This window comes from Brachionichthys hirsutus, chromosome 6, assembly GCF_040956055.1.
Source record: "Brachionichthys hirsutus isolate HB-005 chromosome 6, CSIRO-AGI_Bhir_v1, whole genome shotgun sequence".
NCBI classification, from domain to species: domain Eukaryota; kingdom Metazoa; phylum Chordata; class Actinopteri; order Lophiiformes; family Brachionichthyidae; genus Brachionichthys; species Brachionichthys hirsutus.
This window is the reverse complement of record NC_090902.1, coordinates 4,684,593-4,708,862: the sequence shown is the minus strand read 5'-3', so window position 1 is coordinate 4,708,862 and position 24,270 is coordinate 4,684,593. Positions and strand designations below refer to the sequence as shown.

Below are 24,270 nucleotides of genomic sequence, written 5' to 3'. Positions count from 1 at the left end.
GTGAAATATCAGATTAGCTGCCAGACTTTGACTATATCTTATTACAACTTTATCTAACACCGAGGGCTTATAAGCTTTCGCTCGTCATAGGCAGCCAGTGCAGTGTTTTCCCTAGGTATTATTTGGGGGAAGGAATGGTGTAGGTGCGTGCGCGCACGTGTGTGTGTATGTCAACCACAAATTTACAATTTGAACATTTGCCCATGTTCAGTTTTGGGTAACTTTTTATTGTATCTGGCATTCCCAATTCATTCTTAGCTCAGGTCACTGACCCTCGACCTCTCATCTTCTTCACTCTACATGTCTGTTTACAACGTGAATAACCCACAGCCGCAGTAGGAACTGGAGAACTGACTCCAGTCATCATTGATCTGGACAGCGTGTCATGCTCCGCTGACGTGAAACAAGCGCACCTACATATCTGCATAAATGTGCAGACATGATGATGTCTGTTGACTCTGAAACCCAGATTCTGCACACACATACAGCCCATGTAATAATGCACATCTTGAATAAACACTGCTGACAGTCTGTCATCTTGACACTTATATTCAATTCACACATTGCCCCCAGCTGAACTAGAGCTCATACTACAAAAATCAATCATTTCCTTGCAAAGTTAATGAAACATGAGAGCAGGAGTTGAATCATAGCGTGATAAACCATCTCCTGCAGGATGCACAGCAGTTTTGCAATTCAGAAGTAAAACTAGACTTAGATTTTAAGTGTCATTTTGTTCAGTTCGCCACTTACTATTCACACGGAGGATTCTTTGGTGTACTTCAGCCCAGCAAGGTCCAGGTACTTTTGTTCGGCATAACCTTGGGTCATACAGTTGCAGATTTAGATGTGACGTGAGACTTTTGCTGTCACAGCTTAACATGCACTTGTGATTTTCCATGCACTAACTTCTCCTGTCTCCTCAGATCCTCCTCCTGCATTCAGCTCATTCTGGTCACCTGTGCTCCCATGCCCACCTGCAGCTAATCCCTCACCAGCCCTGATTCTACATATACTCAACTCAGACACACCTTTGCCCATGTGAACCTAGTCCTTCCTCTCTATTGGACCGACAATATGACTAGAATGCAGAACTTTATTTACCAAGATGCTCTTTTTTCATAGAATTACTTTCATTGTTATACTCTATGATTTTATTAATTGTTCCTGCTGCTTTTAGGCAGTAAAAGTTCTCATTCGAACCTTTTCATTCTTTACTCTGATACTGAAATAATACACTTTTGACATAGACACTATATTCCACACTACTCACAAACCCGGTTCACTGCAGTGCACTTTCATATCAGTAAAGAGAAGGCACCAGTTAATCCACAGTTTTATGATAGTAGAAGGCCTTCTTTATCCACCTTAAGATGATCCTGCTTTTGCAGTCCTTCGCTGCCCTAATATCAGTCAAGGGCTGAGAAGAGAAATAGAAACCAAGTATGCAAGGGATCTATATCCTGAGGTCTTCTCGGGTCCATGGTGGCTTGCTTCTAAACATCGCGGTGTATGCTCCACCTTTGTGTTTTTGTGTCGACACACGCAAAGTGGGTCATATTTAAATGATCCAAAATACACAGTGTAAAGTCAATCGTAAAAGCGCATCTCCCTTTTTGCCAGTTAAAAAAGTTAGCTTGTGTTACGGCATCGACTTCTTATACATTTTTGCTAATCCTAATCGCAGCACTGACTTCCACTTTAGTACACAATATGATGATTTGAGTGCGTTATGATGGAGAAGTTTTTTTTTTTTTAATACTTCAGTTCACCTTTCTCATTATCTTTGCCTCACATTCATCTGTGGCTTCATCTGGATGAATGCCCTTTTCTATTACAGAGCAGATCCTGTAATTTACTGACGGTAAATTGAGGGGTCAAGAGGCACCTTGAATATGTTCTCCACGTCTTGGAGTAATGTCGATCTGAATGGGGATCAAGAGGTGTAAATGTTCCCATTTTATTCATATGAAGATATTCTAACAGTGCGTGCATCTGCATTCTGCACAATGTTAAAGCTCATTTACCAGTGGCCCCGACCTGTTTTGTCATGCTATCTTGCGACTTGAGCATAGTAAGAGCAAATGCGGATTTAAATGTGATTTCACGGAGTACTTTAATACTAACAATGGCTCATACAAGCATCAATTGAATGTCCATGAAATGCAGGCAGTTTTTCTTTTGAAGAGAAAAACAACTCAAAGCACAGGCCTCTACGCAACAAGCGTTTCACTACAGCATGACAGCATGAGAAGTTATTTGGGTTCACCCGTGTGAATAACTCTTCAGTTGTGACACAAACACCATTGTACAAAACAGTCACATTGCACCTTCCATTATTAGCCCGTACTGTTGCCAGCTACTCTTAGCTGGCACTGATGAAAGGGAAAACGCTGAATATTAGATCATATCAGCTGTTATAAACATCAGTAATTCCATGATTTGACTTGCTACAGGCCAAAATACAATTTGCTCTTATTTGGTTTGTGTGATTTGTCATAACTGGAGTTACGTTGTGGCACAGAGTGAGACCTCTCTTCTACAGACAGAGATCGTAACGCGTGCAGCATGACGTCACTTACTGTGACACTATTGTTTGAATGCTGGCTAAACACGGACGCAGCTTGAAGCGAGTCACGCGAGTATGTCTGCGGTGTGGAAGTATTTTGAAGTGGATGACAAAAACCTGGCCATTTTATTTTAAATACTGCTATTTAATAAGTCCAAAGTGATTTTTTTTTTATTTATTACTTGAATGTTCAAGTTACACGACAGAAGTGCTCTGTTAAAGAGTTAAATGTTGAAATAAGATGATTAAAATAAAAATAAGGGACATCCTGGATCCGTTTTTCACTCATTTTATTATTATTTTTAACGCATTAAAGAAGTATCGGATCGAGACTCGGTATCGGTTCAAAATCAAATAACTCGGACTCCTGATCGGGACGTCCTTATCTGTCTTACTTACCTACTGTATATTTCGGGGTTTTTTCTTCAACATATGTATATATATTATTACATAATAAAGGTTATAATCCTTCATTTTATACCAATAAATATATTTTTAAATATGGAGCCCTGATCAAAAAGAAATGTACCCAATCAGCCAAGCGGCACGACGTTGGATCATGTCTGTCCTAAGATGAGTATCATTCTTTTGCAACTGTTGCAGGTCTTTCATTACCCCTGCTCCACTATTGTCCATGGTTGACTCCAAACATATCTGTGTTATATTTTACTGTGTTTTGCATTTGTACCAAACAAAAATAAAGAATCCTTGATCATTATTTTCAAAACTTTATAGAACTCTTCAGCTTTTTAAAAGTTTGTGTTTGTGTTTGTTCATCTTCTGAATATCTCATAATGAGGAGGAAACAGCTGCTGTGCTCCAGGGAATCGACGATATGGAACCAGTGTGGAACCTCCACCAACTCCATGGTAAGTATCAGGGTATTAACTTTGGACCTAATTAATCCTTAAGTTTCTTGTTAAACTAAAATTGGAATGATGGAAGTCTACTAAATAAACTGATATAGATTAGTCTACATTCTAAACAAATTCAAAGGCATTTTAGAGCTTTAATATTCATTACTTTAAATGATTTTAAAGCAAAAACATTTAGCACAACCCTTTCATTCACGAGACATGTAATGACAGCAGTTTCTGTTCATGCCAAATCTTAATTTCCGCTTTATTTTTTTATGTAATGCTGCTATTCACAACTCTGGTGAGATTGTTATATTCTTCTGTTCTAATTTCCTGGAAATTAACCACAAGAGTGCAGTTTGAAAACACGATGGGCCTTCATGTCTGCCCAATTTCACATTGTTGTTGCGTGATGCACAAGCTCTGCTCACATAGCCTGCGTTTGCCAGCTGTCGTAGCTCTTCAGGAGGCGGGTAACGGCGAGAGCGAAGGAAAGCGACAGACAAGACGGCGTACACGTTTGCAATCCCCGACGTGGTGGGATCGTGTCTGCTTGTCAAAAGATGCTTGATACATGAAGGCACAGTTACCTTTCATTAGTACTATGAAAGTGAGTGATTTAAATTTAAGTTTTGTCCTGTGTCATTTATAGTTGAATACACTTTAGGTGCCTTCAATCATCTTCCTCGCTCAAGAAATCAGAACCCAAATTGAATTTTTTTTCAAGTAAGATACATCAAATTTACATCAAAATAACAAATGCAATCAGTAATTGTTAAATTGTTCATCTTTCAACAATTTCGCTTGATTTTATTAATTAACTAAATTAATTTAGTCAAAAATACAGTATATATTTATTTTTGTTACAGTTTTCGTTGATTGAATTAAGAATTTTAATGTACGTGTGTGTTCAAAATATTTTAGCAAGAGATGCTTTTTCTAAAATGCAATTATATATCCCTGACCCAAAGAAAGAAAACAGAAGACAACGTGCCAATGAAGTGCTTTCATATACCACATGAAACATAACATTTCTGTCTGTGCTCAGGTCGAGTGAGTCAATGTACATTGATATTAAACTTTATCTTGAAATATATCCAGTGCCCAGAGATCAAGAGGAACACAGTGAAGAACTGCTGGCATGATGTCTATCCATTGACTTGTTTGGCACTCATCAAGTTAAATAAATGGTTGTCTGAATGGGCAGTGGATCATGAAAACCTGTGATCCACCAGCAGGCCTCAGCAAACATCAGCTGACACATGGAGGGGGTGGGGGAGGAATCACCATAGCCTCGGGGGCATGTTACTCTGCCAAAATAAGCAGGACTCTACTACGTAGTAAGAGAGATAATGATGCTTGGAGATCCCCGAAATATGACTTATCTTAAGGCAGTGTCTATTTGCACCGATGTCACTATAGTAAAACACCAATCATTCTAGTTTTACATGCAAGCTCTCTCATCCCTATCCCTGCCCTCAATTCCACCGAACCTGCTGGGTGCTTCTGGCCCTGTTGGCACAGGTTTGGAAATGATTCTTACACACACAGAATAGTTGTTGATAGCTGAGAGCAGCGCACTGAGCCCAGCGATACAATTTTACATGTTTAAGTCATGGTTTTACAATTTAAGCAGAAGGACAGAAGGTAAAATGGGTAACATAAGCAAAACATTTGGCTGAGACACATTTTCCTGCCCTCATTACTGTCAATTGTCATGAATGTACATCACAAAATATTGGCATGTTGTTTGTTGGTATTGACAGATTGATACGTTTGCATTCTACTGTATTTACACATGCAATTATTACTCATCCAAGTTGTGGACAGCGTTGTGGGTGCTTGAGTTATGAAACGGCTTTTAAACTCTAGCCCGCCCTATTCCTGCACTGCACTGACTGTATGGTAAAATGCATTAGATTCAAATAAAGCTTGACTGTAACTTAAATGACTTAATGTTTACTGCAATGGAGTGTGAATGTGTTGCAACTCCTCATGCCCAGAAGGAGGTGAAGAAAAGCATCAGAAGGCAAACCGGATCCATCCGTGAGACCTGGACTTGGGTCCATGGGACTCGTAGCGATTACAAACTCTCGTGTGTTTCATTTAAAATGTTAAGGACGTCCAACTCTCTCTGGATAAAAATCAATGTGTAACATTAAAATACAATCTGCTTCCTCCAGACGACTCTATACCCCGTGCACAACCGCAGTACACTAAACAGCATGATACGCCTTTCATATGTGATTTCCTTAATCCCACATTGCACAGAGGGATACGAGTCTCCCAAGGAAATCAATCCTCCTGCAGCCCTGTGTTTTCCCTCACTGAGAATTCTGCAGTGAGAAAATCGCCACTTTCCTGTAGCACCTTCCAACACCTTCAACGCCACAGGCCTTGAAGGCAGTTAATTTCCATACTAATTTCTTTCTTTTCTCCATCCTCTCACCGTAATTCCATGCAACGCATGAGGAGAGAAGATAGGTGTCGCTTGATCTATTGGAAAGGCCTAATTGCATTCTGGGATACATGTTTGGAATTAAAAAGTCTTAAAAAAAAGCATTTTGTGCAAGTGCAACATGCAACATTGGGACAATTATTAACCCTCCTTCAGGGGACAACACTTGTTGTCCAGCTGCTGCTCTGTAAATTGCAGTGATGATCGAGTTCTGCCCTTTTGGAAAGTGCCATAAGATAACATTTTTGTGAGTTAGACCTTCATAAATACATAAATACTTGACAACCACAGTATTACACTTTTACTTCCCTCTGCTAAGGATGTTTTCAAACCGGTTTGTCTATTTGTCATTGCCTCAGCAGGATTATGGAGCAACAAGAAAAACATCGCTGGCCGAATTTTATGAAACTTGAAAGGCCAACAAAGTCCACATAACATTTTTGAGCGGATATGACTAATGCACAAATTAATTTCCACTTTCAATGAGTAAGACTCCCCCCACCCTAACGCACTCAGGAGCCCAGTGGCGGTAGAACAAACTTGATATAAGGGGAGAGTGGCGTTCATGACAACAAAGCAGAAAATCACAGCACACCGCCACACGATCCTGCAGGAAAGTGCTGAACACACACACACACACACACACACACACACACACACACACACCTGCAGGTCTTTTTACATGACGGACAAGGAGAGAGATGAACAGTGACGTAGGCTGGTCTCTACATTTTTAGCTTGACCTTACATCCTCCACTCTTGTAGCTAGGGGCTACAAGCTTACCAAAAGGCTGGTGCCCAGACACACCAGCTTTTCTTTGCTGAACCATATATTGCCAAAATTATGATATTTTTGGAAAAATATCCACACATTTCGTGGTTGAAGATTTTCATACCAGACAAGTGGAATATTGGTGTTGGCAGAGATGTTCACTCTTCCAGTGGCCTTCTAGTTCATATCTGTGGCCAGAGACATGCTGTTCAACCCTAGCCAGCCGGCTTCAATCATAGTAGCACAAGCAAGCCCCTCACCACACTGAATGCTAAGCCAGATCAGTCCTAGGGGGCGGTTTGTCAGGTTTTGCAGGATAAGATTATTTTTTTTCTCTGTCTGTCTCTCATTCATTCACTCTCGCCGTCTCTCTCCCGCCATTTCTATCTCTGTCTGTTATTTTGAATTTCCTCTCTCTGAGGAGGAGAATGCCTTTTTGAAACAGAACTGACATGCACACTGTCACATCCATGCACTGTGGCAAAGATGGCAGAAACACAAATACGCCTGCATGCTTACCCCCCCCCCCCACACACACACACACGCGCGCTCGCTCTCACCACCTATCTCTACTCGTCACCAACAGCCGAAGCATTCTCCAAGGTCTCCATTTATATAGTTTAGATGTGGTTCAGCTGTGAAATTAAGATGAGGTGTCGACAAGCTAATGTTGAAATAACAAGATCCACTAATTTGTGCCGAGGCTTATCGAGCTAGTGCCATCAAATGTTGCTGAGGCCCAGTATTTAGGTGATGAAGTGGAACACTTTAAATCAGCACAATTACAGGGCATAGTCCTCATTACTTTACCCCCCATCCCCACCCCCATCCCAATGCTGCTGTCGACATCAGTATACGAGTGCAGGGTCAACGTAGACTTTAAAGAAATGCATTTTTCTTAACAAAATTTGTCACTGGTGGGTGTCTGTAAGGTTTCTGGGAACACTTTTTATGTGCGTGTGTCAGGGGGGGGGGGGGGCTGGAAGAGATGAGAACTGTGATCCTCTGCAAAAATAAACTCCTACTCTTATTTTACATCACACAGCCTGGTCAGGCTTGCAAGGATTTAGAGCATTACCGCAGCTAAATCAGCCACAGCCACTCAAAATAAAAAAAAAAGAAAAGATAAATTATAATGAAAAAAACAGGATATGAGATTAGAGAGACAGATTAGAGAGACAGATTAGAGAGCGAACCAACAGCATGTTTTCATCTTCTTGGATACCAAAGTTATGAATGCAGAGATCACCAAATACATTTAATTAAAACTGACATGCCGTCAACTCCACGTCCTGCTTAAATCCAAAAGCACAACGAGTGGTATAGTGACCAAGCCGTCTCCGCTCTCAGGGCCTGAAACAGGCACACGGCCTCACTCATTTGTCTTGATGGGAAAACACACCAACAAAAAGGTAACTGACCACACACCAGGTGATCAGAAACTCATTCACAGATCTGTTCAGTGCTTTGGGTTTATGTGGCTTTTTTTTTGTTTTGTTTTGTTTTGGTTCTATAGCAATCCAGGCCTCGGAACAAAGGCAACATGTTTTGCGCACCATGGCAACTGGATCACAATGAAGCCTGCAGCACGGTATCGTACCTGTGATTTCGCTTATTGTGGTTTGTGCTGTGGAAACGAAATGGTACAAGAATGTTAAATATGGAAGTTTAAACAGCCACGCTTTCAAAAACATGCAGTTGCAAAGTCTGAAAGAAACAGAGCCGACCAGGTCAAGGAGAGGAAGAAGAATCCTTTCTTTTCAATTTCAACACAGTTGTTGCAAAATTCCAAGGCAAATGGGAATTTTTTTAAAAATCCAAATAACATGTAAATCATATTTTCAAGTAAACATAAACATGAAAGAATTTGACCCTTTCTACCAACTGTTATCTATTTAGGATCTGGGGGAGATGTCCAGTGGGCACTTCCATCCAAATTGCCCTGAACCGTTTTGCTAAAATATCTATATTTCACTTCACTATATGGTGTTTTGCCCAGGAATATGACATTATCTGCCATCGTTCATAGCTACCTGTCAGCTTTCTGCAAAACAGATAAAAATAAAAAAAGATTAATGAGAAAAATATCTTGGAATAGTATCCAAATGTCTCTCATTTATTTTTTTTTGGTTATATTTGGAGTAAGCTTGTTAGAAATAATGAGAAGATTACCCAAATAGCATTCTGGGTGGCTCATGGTGAAGCCAAATGCTATCATTTTAAAATTGTAATTCAACTTCCAAGAGAGTACTTGATGAAATAGCCATCAAAATTCTTAATTGCCATTTATCAAACTGACTTTAAAGAGAAACAGCGCAGCGTATTTGGCTCCATGAGACATGAGAGGACTGCAGGTACACAAAGTCTGTTAATCGCCATCTAACAGCATAAATAGCAAAACCAATTGTGCATAAATAAAACAAGGTTCCCTTTAACATCTTTCCTTTCAGAAGCAAACGGGTTTGTGGGTTACTCATTAATAATTGTTTAAACCCTCGACAAACTGCATATGAAATCAGTGCAGCACTTCATGATCAGGAGCTGCACCAACCACGCAACTTCAAACAGCCTCATTCAAACAATCCCTCCATTCATTTGCATTTGTTTGCATCACGGACCACATCCATTCTCCTCCTGGACCAGCGAAATCCATTTCCTTTAAGTGTCACGCCACCGACATTACAATGACTACAATGAAGGTAAAGGTTAAAAAAATAAACCTGAAAGGAAGTTTCGTTAAAAATCTTTTGATATTTTTACTAAAATGCATTAAATTGAAAATGATAAAAGCTGCTCTTACAAGGGGGGGGGGGGCATTATTATGCCACTGATAAAATGAGAAAAGTTAACTTTTTAAATGATCATACAATAAATAAAGAAAAAACACTTCCATTATATTTCTTTCCACTGTCTGAATCTCAGACAAGAAAGGGGTAAAGAAATAAACGGTATCACGCTGGTACTAACAATTGACAGAGACAAGTCAATCTCTACCCGCTGTTTCTTTCTTCCTCAACTCAGCCATGATCGGGTCCCAGGCCAGTGTTTTGGGAAAATTAGGATTAAAAACAGGATTAAATGAAAAGAAGGACAACAAGAACCCAGAGCACAACATTGAAAAACAAAACAAAAAGCTGGCGAGGCACACAAAAGAGCATTCTGCTGTTGAATTGTACTCGCAGCCATGTTGTTGAGCCTGGAGGACTGTGTGAACTCTAAAATTGATACTAATTGATGTATTAGGGGGACAGGCACAGTGTGGAATGGAGTGGAGGGCGTATCGTCATTGACGAAGAGGCCCATAGATTAAACTTGTCAGTTCCTCTTCCTTTTTTATGCTTCTGGCAATTGTGCGCTCAGCAAGAATCAATCTTTTTTTGAGAAGCTGTGTGGATGAGGACCATAATAATAATAAAGACATCTTCGGCTCTGGCCAAAAATTAGTGTCGGCCATTTTCGCCCATTCAGAAGCGATGTGGTGCTGTCTGTCACTGCTGTCTCGTGCTCGCGCTTGTAAGCCCTTGTCTATGCATGAGCTGAGTTCCACTGCCAGGCAGGACATAGGGGTGATAATGCCAGCGTCTGTCAGAGGAGGTTAGATAATCCTCGCCAAGCAAGGAGCAGGGACAGACTACAGATGCAAGTCATTCCTTGGCAGCAGAGAGAAGAAGAAAAAAATAATAATCAGTCATTCTGTGTGTGCTTTTTACTGGACTGGCACAAAATCGTTGTGAACCCCCCCCAAGGATTTAAGTAGCTGAGCTTTGCCTGCTGCTGCACAGCCTTTAAGCTCAGAGAGTCCGGTGCTTCATATATGACATGAAATACATAACGGTACTAACAAACGCAAATAAAATATTGAGTGGAAGTTGGTAGATTTTGCTCCCAAATATAGAATTATGTAGAAACCAAACCAAACAATCGATTTACATTTTCTATCCTGCCCTTTATTCTAATGCTCTGATTTTGACAGCATTATCGTATTGGTATTAAGAGGTGCACTGATGATCACTTTCAAACTCTACTTCATGGATTGTCTTTTCTTTTAAGTAAATACAGGTTTTATCACCATCTTCTCTGAGGTGCAATGATGGAGAACAGGAATCAGAAAATGACTGATGATTTTAGTGACTCATGATAAATTCCCCATCTTTATATCACCAACTGAAAATGATGGCAGCGAAGAGCAAACACTGATGCTAAAAACAGTCAATGCACCTCCACTCAAGTTAGAACATTTAGGGAGTTTTACCATAGGTTGAAATCAAAAAAAAAAAAAAGACTCAATGGAACGTCGTGAGCAGGAAGTCTGTCGAGTTGGATTGTAGCTCATAAATGAAATATGCCACCACTCTCCGGCAGAAGGAAATAAATTGTGGGTAAATTACAGCACTATATTTTACGATCAACCCTGCTGCTCCAGGCAGTGCTGTTACCTCTTTTTCACACTGCACTCAACTGCAGGGGCAAGAACCTCTGCAGCGTTTTCAACCCTCTCAACCCTCTTCATGCACTGCTGCACTCAAACTGGAATAAAACTCACCGGGCCAATGCGTTTAACCCTAACATTTCAGGGTTAGCAGAGGAAAGGTCACCATCTGATTACCTAAAATATAAGATAAGAATAGACACATACATGGTAAAACAAGGACGAATAACAGGAACCCCCCCCCGCTGTGTTTAAATATCCATCACTGCCCCCTAAAGCAGTCTATTCTGCTGCACATTCACAAACATCATGTAGCAATAAAACCTCTTTAATTGACGCTGTTGCCAAGGAGAATTCGCCATGCATACAAGCGGGAATAGCAAGTCTCCTTAACATCATCTTAGAGTGGTGGAAATACCAAACGAACAATTCATTATGTTGAACATACAGCCATCAAAAAGCCCCGAGGAACAGGAGGCCCCCTGCCACCGCCTATGGTTGTTTAACTAGATGACATTAAGAATTTATGAACTTGTAATTTCTTCTGGCGCTTTTCTTATGCAGCTGCAACACGTCTTGAATCGTGCTACAGAATAGCAGACAAAATAAACAGGACTTTGTTCATACTTGTTTATTTGTCAAGATATAATTACATTATGCTCGAGGAGGAACAATACTTTATCTCCATTGTCTCAGAGTTATTGTGACCGCACCTTGTTACCTCCAAACATTATGATTCAGATATGGAATTGATTAATTCAAAAGTTGCATGGATAATCCACTGCTGTAATTTACAATGTTAGTAATGGACTAATTATACATAAATTCAACGTTAAATTAACTCATATATGTTTTGCATCCATTTGCTGTCATAAACTAGCCCCAGTAAAGGTGCCATATTGATTCTCAAATATTATCATAGTATTATCATGCTGTCAGATGTGTCAGTTGGCAAAAATAAAACGTAGATCCAATAACTACAAAGGAATGATTGCCCTATCAGTTTTCATGATCACGTTTAGAGCTGCGCCTCTTGGACGGCGCATAACTGTGATTAAATCTGCCAATTTCTATTCCAACATTAAGATGAAATTGATTTTCACAGTGTCTCCTTTTGCTCGTGGCAGGTCTTTGTTTTTGGGGAGTCGCGTCAGGGGTAAAATGGACAAGCTGGAATGAGAGAATCGAGCGGACGCTAGGTGTCACCCTTGTGACTTTTAAATCGGCCTGCCCTCGACAGCGCTGCTGAGACGGGCAGGCTGCGTGGACGGAGGACAAGCCAGCGTGCGCGTCTGTGTCTCTGTGTGTGAGACCCAGTGTGCGTTCGGGGAGGGCGGTGGCAGTCATCAAGCGTGTGAACGTTACTTTTTTTTTCTCTCCCTTCTCCACACTCGTTTTCTTACGTGTGGCTGAGATTAAAAGACTTTAAGAATGGAGGAAGATGAGATGAGGAAGATCAGATGCAATAAATAACAGGCTGATAATTCATTTGTTGATCCATTTGTGATGATTAGTGACCGACCAGCGGTCAGATTCCACCAGCCAAATTATGATCCTTATGGAAATGCAGCAAATAGATCTATACAAATGATTTAATTTTCTTCTCACATGATGAAACTATGTTTTATTAGAACCTTTTTTTATTTTTTATTTTATTAGAACCTCACTCTATCTGTTCGGCTGGCGATCACTGATGACGTGTTCTTCCGCAACCATTGTCAAATTAAATATGCATCAATATGGGCAATACATTGTACCTATTGCTTGTCATTTATCAATTGGTACCCAGCAGTCCACACAAAAGTATTGCTTGCATCTGTAATGGCCTGAAAACATTGATTTTTTTCCGATATGTAACTCGGTTTAATATTTACGTTTTTTTTTATTCATAAATAATATTTATTCTGGAATGCTTGAGGAGTTTTCTTTCCGATGCATCGAAGGAGAAAATAAAACGCCGATTGCCATGCATTGAATTTCCCTCATGGCAAGGTCTCCTCTGAAGATGCTGCTGCATGAAAAAAAAAAAAAAAAAACATGATGTTTGTTCATTATTGTGAACTGCCGCACCATGGTGCCTGGTGCTGCGCCCGGAAAGACGTAGTGCGCATTAATCAAGGGTATCTATCTATCTATGATGTAACAGATTGAGCACAGTTGCAACATCTGTATAGATCAACAGATTTGCGTTTGACCTTAAAATATGCGCACTGATCTAGATGGCAAATGTTTCTTTTTATGCTTTGAAACAGAGCTGACCAAACTTTGATGTGCCCCATCCTCACATAGAAACTCCAGGATGATTTTAAACGATCTGTGTTGTAACTTTTTACAAACCCCAACTGCTGTTTGGCTTCTGCAGTGGAACGGAGAACAAGGACAGAGCTGAGAGAACATATCCTTAGTAAGTATCTCCCCTGTGTCGCTGCGTCTGTTACACACCCCCCCCCCCCTTCCCTGTTGCACCCGTGCGTCCGTCGCAATAACGCCCCCCCCCCCCCGGACCCCGCTTTTGAAACCGTTGCTTGAACAATCATCTAATACACAACCTCGTGTTTCAACTTGCCCGCGGTAATTGCCCGGTGGTCGTCCATCTGCAGAACAGGTAGTTGGCCGCGTTTCATCGCTGTGCTTTGCCCCACCCACCAGCGGCTCCCAGTCCTCCTGTGTAACCCCTGATTGGCTGAGGGGATTGCGGGTCCTGAGACTGAGCGCTCGGCTCGGAGCTGCCCGTGCGTCAGTGCGCACCAGTAAAGCGAGAGGAGCGCTTGTTTGAGTCGACCCGACAGCCCATTGGCAGCCAGTAGTGATTTCTTTTTCCCTGCCACAGCCAGGCTGGATCTATAGGCGCCTGCAGTGCTTCTACTTTGCTGCAGCACCAACATGAAATGCGGTTTGCTCCTTCTCTAGGCTCCTGAATCGTTTTTTTTTTGTCATCACTGTGTTTTGGCTATATTTTTGGCGTGTGTGTGCGTTTCATGGACTATCTGTCGGGATGTGCACAGCCTTTTTTTTTTCCAAGTGAGATACGAGGAAATTAATTAAGTGAAAGCTTTTGGACTTCTGGAGGGGGTGCAAGACTAAATCGGCTGGGGAAACAAAAAGGTAATCGGGACTTCAGTAATGTGATGAAACATTCCTGCAGTTTAACCTTTGATCTAAAGGCAAAGATATCAGACTTGAGCTGTTGAATATATTGTTACTGCAGAGCCTTTAAGCCTTTTCCCTCAGATGTGCAGTGTGAATGCCTGTATCTGCTGGCCGAAGAGGAATTCTTTCTTTTTTTTTTTTTTATCATCACTGCTTGCAATAGCCTATAAAACCCCAGCCAGGATATAGAGCAAGATGGTTATCCGGAATGCAACTTAAATATTTGCTGGCACCACAGCGGATAATTTAACACGGATTGTTGAAGGCTTCATCTGCACGGAAGATTACACATTTTAATTTGGTGGACTTTTGTGACTCACGGGAATTCTCATCCTTTTTTCTTTTTCTTTTTTGTCTCTTCGGTCGGCGCATTTCTCCTCTTTTCATCCCACTTAAAAATCATGTGCGAGAGCAGTTTGCAGCTTGATAGGAGCTGCACGGATCTACACAGCTAAAGCGCTGTTGTGTGAAGAATCACCATGTTTTTACAGTTCGCTCATCCACACTGTTTTGTCCGCTGCAGCCGGCTGGAGGACCTGCTCTGCCCGAGAAGAGTAAAGTAGGCACTTGTTACAATTATAGCTTTCACACCATGATATAATTTACGTTTAAGAGCTACTCCTCACCCAAACACTTCTTTTTTGGAAGCTTTCATGAATTTAAATCATTTTGGAGCCTTTTTGCCCCCCTCCTGTTTTCTTTGACATGCATTCCAGTGGACAATAATCAAAGGTCTTCATTAGGCAGTGCAAAACTCAACAGGTACAATGCAGATCAAGGTGATGGAATTCATTCAGCTAATTGTGGTGTTGCTTTTGCTTTTGGTCGGGACAGAGGCTGTGATCAACCTCAAGTATGGAATAAACGAGGAGATGAAGCCCGGCTCAGTGATCGGGAATGTGACAAAGGACGCGCTAAAGCAAGGATTTCAAATTGCACCACAGCCCCCATATTTAAGGGTGATTTCCAATTCCGAACCACGATGGGTGGAGCTCAGTCCAGCCGGAATACTTACAACCCAAATGAAAATAGATCGGGATATAGTTTGTCGACAGAACCCAAAGTGCATTGTTTCCCTAGAAGTGATGTCAAACTCGATGGAAATCTGTGTCATTAAAGTAGAAATTGAGGATTTGAACGATAACGCGCCCAGATTCCCAACGAGCCACATTGACATTGAAATCTCTGAGAACGCTTCCCCTGGAACCAGGTTTCCCCTAGAGGGGGCAAGCGATCCGGACTCGGGGATGTTCGGAGTGCAATCGTATTCCATCACTCCGAATGAGCTTTTCGGACTAGAAATAAAGACTAGGGGGGATGGGTCCAAAATTGCTGAACTTGTTGTGCAAAAATCGTTAGACAGGGAGACGCAGTCTCACTACTCGTATGAAATCAGCGCAGAAGATGGAGGAGATCCTCCTAAAATAGGTGCGGTCCAGTTAAATATTAAAGTGATTGACTCTAATGACAACAATCCTGTTTTTGACGAGGCGGTTTATACAGTCAACGTGATGGAGAATTCCCTCATTAATACATTAGTCATCGACTTGAATGCAACTGATCCGGACGAGGGTGCTAATGGAGAGGTTGTGTATTCGTTTCACAGTTACGTCACTGAGAAAACGAGAGACGCGTTTAAAATCGATTCCAGAACCGGCATCATCACAGTTAACGGTATTCTGGATTACGAAACAGCGCAAATCTACGAGATTGACGTTCAGGCCAAAGATTTAGGTCCCAACTCCATCCCAGCTCATTGCAAAGTCACAGTAAATGTGATGGATACGAACGATAACCCGCCTGTCATCAGTTTGCTCTCACTCAACACGGAGATGGTGGAAGTGAGTGAAAACGCACAGCGTGGGTACGTAATTGCGCTGGTGAGGGTGTCAGATAAGGATTCTGGGGCGAACGGTAAAGTTCAGTGCAGGCTGCAGGGCAATGTTCCCTTCAGACTCCAAGAATACGAGAGCTTCTCAACTATACTTGTTGATGGCAGGCTGGACAGGGAACAAAAGGACACATACAACCTGACTATCCAAGCAGAGGACAGCGGCATCCCGCCTTTACGTGCCACAAAATCGTTAGTAGTCAAAGTCACAGACGAAAACGACAACCCTCCACACTTCCTCAAGCCTCACTATCAAGAGATGGTGATGGAAAACAACCTGCCCGGTTCGTGTCTGCTCGCAGTATCAGCGGAGGACCCGGACCTGGGGATGAACGGCACGGTTTCCTACTCCATCATCCCCGGTGAGATTAAACGCATGGATGTAAACACATATGTCAGCATAAACCCATCAGGACGCATTTACTCCATGAGATCGTTCGACCACGAATACACCAGGACTTTTGACTTCAAAGTTTTGGCAAGAGACAATGGCAACCCCTCCTTATCGAGTAACGCCACAGTCCGCATTGTTGTCCTGGACGTCAACGACAACACCCCCCTTATGACAAATCCCCCGCTGGTGAACGGCACAGCGGAGGTCTCCATCCCGAGAAACGCTGGGGTGGGCTACATGGTGACGCAGGTTAAAGCAGACGACTACGACGAGGGCGAGAACGGCCGGCTGACCTACACCATCTCAGAGGGTGACAGAGCTTTTTTTGAAATCGACCAGGTGAACGGAGAGGTGCGCTCCACCAGGATGTTCGGGGAAAACATCAAATCCACCTATGAGATCACAGTGGTGGCGAGGGATCACGGCAAGCCCTCCCTCTCCGCCTCGGCCTATCTTGTTGTCTACCTCTCGCCAGACCTGAACGCTCAGGAGCCAATTGGACCCGTCAACCTGTCCCTCATCTTCATCATTGCCCTGGGCTCTATCGCAGCCATCCTGTTTGTCACCATGATTTTTGTGGCGGTCAAGTGCAAGAGAGATAACAAGGAGATCCGGACGTACAACTGCAGGTACTGACTTAATCTCGCACGTGTGTGTGTGTGTGTGTGTATGTGTCCATATGAGCATGTATCTGTGTATCTGTGATTCTGCTTTTGCTCTTCAGCATGCAGAGGGCTGCAGATTTGAGTCACAGCTGAACAGAAGGTGCACGAGAAAGCTGGCTGCTTTCAATCAGACACATCCTGATGAGGCGCACTGTTTCGCGTTAAGGAAACGTGATTGATGGATTTAATCCGTCCATTGTAACCAACTGGCTCATAAATATGATGTCCAAAAGTCATGTTCAATTTGTGGGTGTGCTGCAGGACAATGAACCCCCTCCCCCCCCAATTGGGTCAATGGCAGTCACAGACATTTATTATTTAACGTCCATCACGATTGGCTGCGATCAGCTTTCATTTAAGGCAATTATGGACAGTCAGATCTGCCACTGTTGGATTTAGTACCAAGGAACACTTGATCACTGAATTTAAACAAGTTTAATCATTCAAAATCAGGCAGGATATTTCACATAGCCATTAACCGCTCGCATAGTTTTATTTGTATTTATTATTATTATTATTTTTAGAGTGAGGGACAGAATATCTTTTCTAGACCTTGCACAGTGAATTTTCTGCTTTGTTCATCAATGTGATCAGGTCTGGCTTTGATTTCCCTGTGCCACTTAACCGCTATAAATTTACATATAGATTGGATTTGAGAATGTAACCTGAAGCTGTAATCATATCTTAAACACCATTTTGTTCATTTGGCGGTAACTGGGGCCATTTTCAAGCATGCAGCTGTGAAAAAAAAAAACATTTGAAAACTCCCACAAGATAGTTGTGAGAGTTTTGTCAATAAAGATGAGGGATAATGATTATATTCTTGCACCATTTGTACACTTCTAAAATGTCTCCTCTCGTAAGTGCATTCCTTTATTTGATCAATTCCTGACCTTAAATTTTAGAAGAAAAGTATCTCTTTCCTCTCAGAAGAGCTGAAAGTAAAAGTATGACTATTACACTTTTCTGCTGTGACCTTAACAGCATTAACAGGAAGAAAGCCACAGTATTAGAATAAAAGTGATTCAAAACTACTCAAAAACGGTAAATTCAAGACGAGTCGGACACAGGAGGATTTCAGTGTGTCGGAATCTTAACAACAGGTCATTTCTCCGATATTATATTTTCAATGGTATTTGCCTTTTTCTTCAGATGAAAAAACAATGACAAACAACAACAACAAAAAATCTAAATTCTAAACTGCTCACAGCACTTTCCTGGGTTAGTTTGAACCCAATCTCCCTGCTGGGTGTTTCAATCAGCAACGATGTGCCACGACTCAGTCGCCACCTCAAATACGAGTAGCTGTTATCTCCAATTTATAGCTTGTCCCCTGTCAGTCTGTCTGTCTCTGAAGATGTTCCCTCCCGGATTTCAATTTCAGCACTGAGTGGAGAGACATCATGAAAACGAGATGGAGTACGGCACAGAATAGGGGAGGGAGCGGTTTTCAAGATGCAATCTGAACGAAAAATGAAAAAGACAAACTACAGTGCTGCTTCTAAACCAGCGTGATTTTGGAAGTGAGGGAGGATTAGAGTTGCCTTTTAGTGAAGGGACAGATGTCAGTGAGGACTGACAAAGCACATAGCGTTCAGGGCAAGTCAGGGCCAGGGAGAAAACCATTCCAGATGCTGCTGTTTCTTAACTTTAGTTTTGCTGTGGGATATCCCTGAAAATAAACCATATGCTCTGTGTCGAAAAGGTTAATTGCAGCCTCTTGCCGAATTTGAAGTAATGCAGGTGGTTAAAAACACATCACAAGATGTATGGAACACATGAATGTGCTGTCATCAATAGAAAGCACATAACATCTGTTCTCCTGTGGAAGAATTGCGAAGCTGTGTGAAGAATCAATATTTCCCTCGCTCTGAGGATCTTTTGATAAAACGTGGCTATGTTGCTCATTTGCTCTTATGAAAGTCAAAACACTCAATTCAAGATTGTAGCAGCCACTGAGGGCGACTAAATGAGTTTGAAAATGCAGGTCTGCCACCCTCCACATTGCTCGGGGGCTTTCGTGGTCGTGAAAGAAGTGTAATTAATGTGGGCTGAGCGGTTTGAATGTGACTGCATATCCCCGTAGTGCTTTTTTGATACTAGTGTGCTTTTTGTTTTGCTTCTGTGGTTTTGGCATGTTTGCATACGATCTGCCTGTTTGTGACGTGTCAATTGTTGAGCATGCAAATGCAAACAAACAAGGGACTTGCAGCTCCATTGCAATTCCGGGAGTGGGGAGTCACTTGGAATCTACTCATCCGCCCTCGGACGCATGAAATGAGGCTTTGCCAGGCGCCATGGTCGAACGGTGCTTTAGTTTGCATGGCAGGTGTGATTTTTGACTGTGTGGCGAGAGGAGTGTAAGGCAGAACACTGCTTTATTGAGTCTGTTCAGTTTCTTCTACTTGCGCAGGGTGGCGGAGTACTCATATGGCAACCAGAAGAAGTCCAGCAAGAAGAAGAAGCTGAGCAAGAACGACATCCGCCTGGTGCCCCGTGACGTGGAGGAGACGGACAAGATGAATGTGGTGAGTTGCTCATCTCTCACCTCCTCGCTCAACTACTTCGACTACCACCAGCAGAGCCTGCCGCTGGGCTGCAGGCGCGCCGAAAGCACCTTCCTCAACGTGGAGAACCAGAACTCACGCAATGCAGCTCCCAACCACGGCTATCAGCATACATTCAATGGGCAGAGCCACCAGCAGCCAGACCTCATCATCAACGGCATGCCGCTGCCAGAGGTGAGATACGATACGCTGTGCTCCGTCCTAAATCCTTTACTGGACCGCTTTAAGAGTGGCGGGTGTAAGAAAAGTGGAGGTTTGGTTTTTTAATCGATACCCATCGTCCTGCCGTCAGGAGCGGAGAGGGAACAGTCAGCCTTGATATATGTCCCCCTTCATTAATTACTATCAATTGATTGCCTTGACATCGTTGAATATTAATAATGAGAGATGGAGATTCACTGGCTTTCAGCACCTCTCAAGGTCTAGTGATATTTAGCATTTCATTCTATCACATAGCATCTGCCTGCAATGATTGAGAGCGGAACTATAGGAAATGGCATTTGTGACATTAATTCACTCGATATGAGTGGAATCATTTAAAGCATTCCAAATATCTGAGGCGCTGGAGCCGACCCGTAGCAGAGAGTGCTTCGCCAAGCAGAATTTCAGGGGGCCTGACAAAGCGTATTATTTGGCCTCTGTCTCATATTTATGTCTGCAGACCAATTGTGAAAAGAGCAGGACTTTGAGCCACTGCCACATGTATGGACCGAGCTAGACCACCCCAGCACGGGTCATTTCAGGTGCTAGCAGGAAGAATATTAAGCAATGCTTCAGTGCTTTATTTGTACGCTGTCCATTTGGCTGCAGAGTTACCGCATGGCCGTCCGGCACAGTCAGCTGTTGAATTACCCTGAAATACCATGCAAGTCTTCAGCAGAGCAACGAGGCTCGAGACAAAGTGTGTGGTGACAAGCTGATCTTAATTTATAGATTTTGGCATGTATTAACTGGTCTATTAGATTCTTTGGGCATCGGCTCCTCAGGACCAATTTCGTCTTCTCCTTCTCCTGTGTGTGTGTGTGTGTGTGTGTTTGTGTGAGACATAGGAATGTGCATCTGTGGGTCTGTGTATCGTTCTCACTCCAGTAGACAGCAGCAAATAAACTTCACACACACACACACACACTGACGAATCCAATCTCCATTTGACATTCAGTGAGAAGTAGATGGTGTGGGGTGGGAGTCGGGGTCTTAGAACAAGAAACACAAGATGGATATTGATGTATTGACCGGAGGTTCCAGAGAGATCCAGGCACCGATGGATCCTGGGCGGGTCAATGAGACCTACTTACAGGCATGCTAATTTACTGGGACTGAGCTGGATCTGGCTCAGTGTGTGTGCATAAATAACGCTGGAGGAATGAGAAATGTTGTAGGGGATTGTCCCATGGTGTTATCCGGTCAGTGGAGGCGGAGGTGGGAGATTCAGCATCCACAAGTGCTGACCCATATGCTACGATTCTATTAGGGGATAGGTAGCACTATGTAGGTCACCCCCACCCTTATCTCAGCCTCAAAAAATATGGGTCTGGCTGCTGAAAGGAATCAAAAATATCGGTTTTAAGATTCAGCTCAAACTTGCCACTGTGGCTCCACCATCCAAATAAAGTACATTTTGAGTCGGATTAGAGATGCTGATTGTTTGAGCTAATTAAAAAGTGAAGAGGGACGCAAGAGGTGTGCAGATTGATTTTTATGACTCCGTATGCAAAGCTCGGAGTAGCTTGTGTGGAGCTGTGTGAGGTCGAGCACCAAGAGAGGAAGGGGATAAGGGAGTGTGGGTGATTGAGACTTCATGCCAGGTGTCTGAGCCCTCAACACATTTTCTCTTTTTCCTCTGAGGCAGTTGATTGGCTCGATGAGGCCTGGGCCTGTTTAGCATGCAGCTTCCATTCCTCTCTGCCTTACACATGATGTTGACAAGCATCTCTTTGACCCAGTCTCTGCATACTCTCGCTGGAATGAGAAAAGAGAATGTGTGTGTGTGCATGTGTGTGTGTGTCGTTTGTGAGATTAATGAAAGCAAAGCGAGACGTAGCCGTAGCGAGTGCATGCCTTACCCTCCAACGGAGTAACCCCAGCGCAACGGCAGTTGTCATTGTTTTCTTTACTCTTCAATGTGACATTTGTAAGAACCAGAAGCTCCGCAGGATGCTGCTCTTAAATAAAAGATGTTCTCAGCATAATTACTGACAAACACACAAAGAAATAGCAGGGAAACTACTGATAATTGCTTTGTTTCAACAAGCAAGCTTCGGCTTGAAGCCACTTGACTCCCCAAGTCCTCAACCCACATGCGAGTGACTAGCTGGGACACGAATGGCTGCACTGTTGTGACTAATAAGGCTGCTTAGTCCCTCCCAAAAAGTGTTTTCCAGCATCAGCGTGCCCTCGTGGTTATCCGTGATTTACTTATCCTCGATGGATTTTGTGTCCACACTACGGCAGGACAATATCTCAGTGTTTGTGAATTTTCCATACACGAAGATTAAAATGATGCACGGAGCATCCGAATACGGATACATGGCCAGATTAGGATAACTAATGAGGGTGAAAGGGATACGATCTGCATCTATTTGTAAATTCCATTTTGGATCAATGCAAATTTTCGCTCCATTGTTAGTTTATGTGGGTCAGTGAACATCCCGTTTGTGTCAGAGCAGCTGGAGTCGAGGTTTTTATTATGCTTCAGAGTCAGACAAAGCTTGCTGGCAGAGACACACACACACACACACACACACACAAGACACAGCAGACTTGACCAAGATAACAGTGACAGGTCTCACCAAAGGTCTCCGACTGTGTACATTGTATTCTCCCTTATGCGAGTGTACCGGTGTATACCTCCCTCACATCGCTGCCCATTGTTTTGAAAAGCATCAGCTGTGAGGTGTTTGTTCGACCTGCCTGTGGTTGCGCTCATATGAACGCTCACGGGAGAATAGAGCCATCTTCCATTGCTTAATTATCGTGAATCGCTCGGTGGAGGAGACAATTATACAGTAAAGGAATGGCCTTTGGCTAGAATGTGTTTTTGGAATTTGTAATGTGTACTAAGGCTTCTCACACCTGCGAGTCCAGATAATGAGCATATCAGGAAGAAAATGAGCTCATTTCATTGATTGGCCTTATTTAGAAAAGGAATTGCAGATTTTTTTTTATTTGTAGACATTTAATGAATGAATCAGAAAAAGGTGATTCATAAATTGCAAAGAGGAGGATTGGACTCTTCGGAGAGTTTAGTTAATTGGTAATCATCCTCTACATTGTTTCCTGAAAGATTCTGCAGCTACGTAAATCTTGGGGAAACTGGTAAATGGACTTGATTTGCATTTATATTGTGCTTTTCTCATCCAAATTTACAACACATTAAGGGACATTTAGGTGCAACATTCACCCACAATCATACTGAGGCTCCCATCAAGCTGGAACCACAGAGCTTCCAGATCGAACCATCAACCTTGATTTTAGAGGGCAAACTGCTCCACCGGCCTCAATTCAAACAGAATAGAAATAGTTTGTTTGTCTTTTCGGTTCTCATGGTCAATCAAAGGAGCACAAATGAGAAAATGAAAACCGACACAATTCAGCTGTCAAAGTATCTCTGTGCCGTTTCCCCCCACGTCAGTGAGGAAGACATTTGCTCTTGATGAAGAGACAAAAGGGAGTGGTTCTAGGGAGGCTGCACTTCCCTCGCCATCGCTTCACATTGGGGCAGTACGCATGGGAGCATTCAAACGTGTCATATTGAGCATGCAAAGTAGATGTGATGCTGTCAGCGTGTACTGCACATCTGTTGAAACTGCCACTCTCCTCCCACACACAGTCATGAATGCACACGCACACAGAATATTTCTTGCAGAGCATCACATTTATTCGGAATATGGACCACGACATTATCATTTAAAACATCACGGCTGAAATCTTGGGGAAGGAAGACAGAGAATGAATGAAACATTGTTGCTATTCTGCATTTAAAGTACGCTTTGATAATGTCGTCATCCCCTTGTGTTTTGAGGCTTTGGCAGTGAAAAGCTGTTTATGGTTCTCTGAGTGTTAGATTTTATAGGAGAGCTCTGATGTTAATGGAGATCTTACATACATACTGCAGTTATGAACTATTTTTCCTCAGTGTACATATATTTAATGTCCAGAAAAATTGACACTTTTCCTTCATTTTAGCAGAACTTCAATTTAAATGTACTTGGTTATACATTATATATTTAACTAGAATTAGAATTGAATAAAAAAGATATATATATATATATATATATATATATATATATAAAATGCATTCAAATATTAGTCTACATTATTTAAATTTAATGGTTGACTGATTATATGTATGATCTAAATTCAGTCGAGTACAAGACGTGTCAAAAAGGAAGAAGGAAAAGTCTCTGATTTGTCAATTACAGTGGAAGCAAATGACACACAGTTGTTGAGCAATGAGAAGAACATATCTACTTAATCTTGAAAGTCAGCTTTTTTGTTGTTAATTTTTTGATGTTCTGG

The 24,270-nt window shown here is 42.3% G+C and overlaps 1 protein-coding gene across 1 annotated transcript in view; it reads left to right on the top strand.

Annotated features, from left to right (window-relative positions):
- Window positions 1-15,002: 15,002 nt before the first annotated feature.
- Window positions 15,003-24,270, top strand: part of pcdh19 (protocadherin 19) — a 46,119-nt gene continuing 36,851 nt past the window's right edge. Inside the window, exons 1-2 of the mRNA XM_068740857.1 lie at window positions 15,003-17,149; window positions 19,599-19,926. Of these exons, the coding sequence (XP_068596958.1) occupies window positions 15,003-17,149; window positions 19,599-19,926 (2,475 nt within the window). The remainder of the gene's footprint in view (window positions 17,150-19,598; window positions 19,927-24,270) is intronic.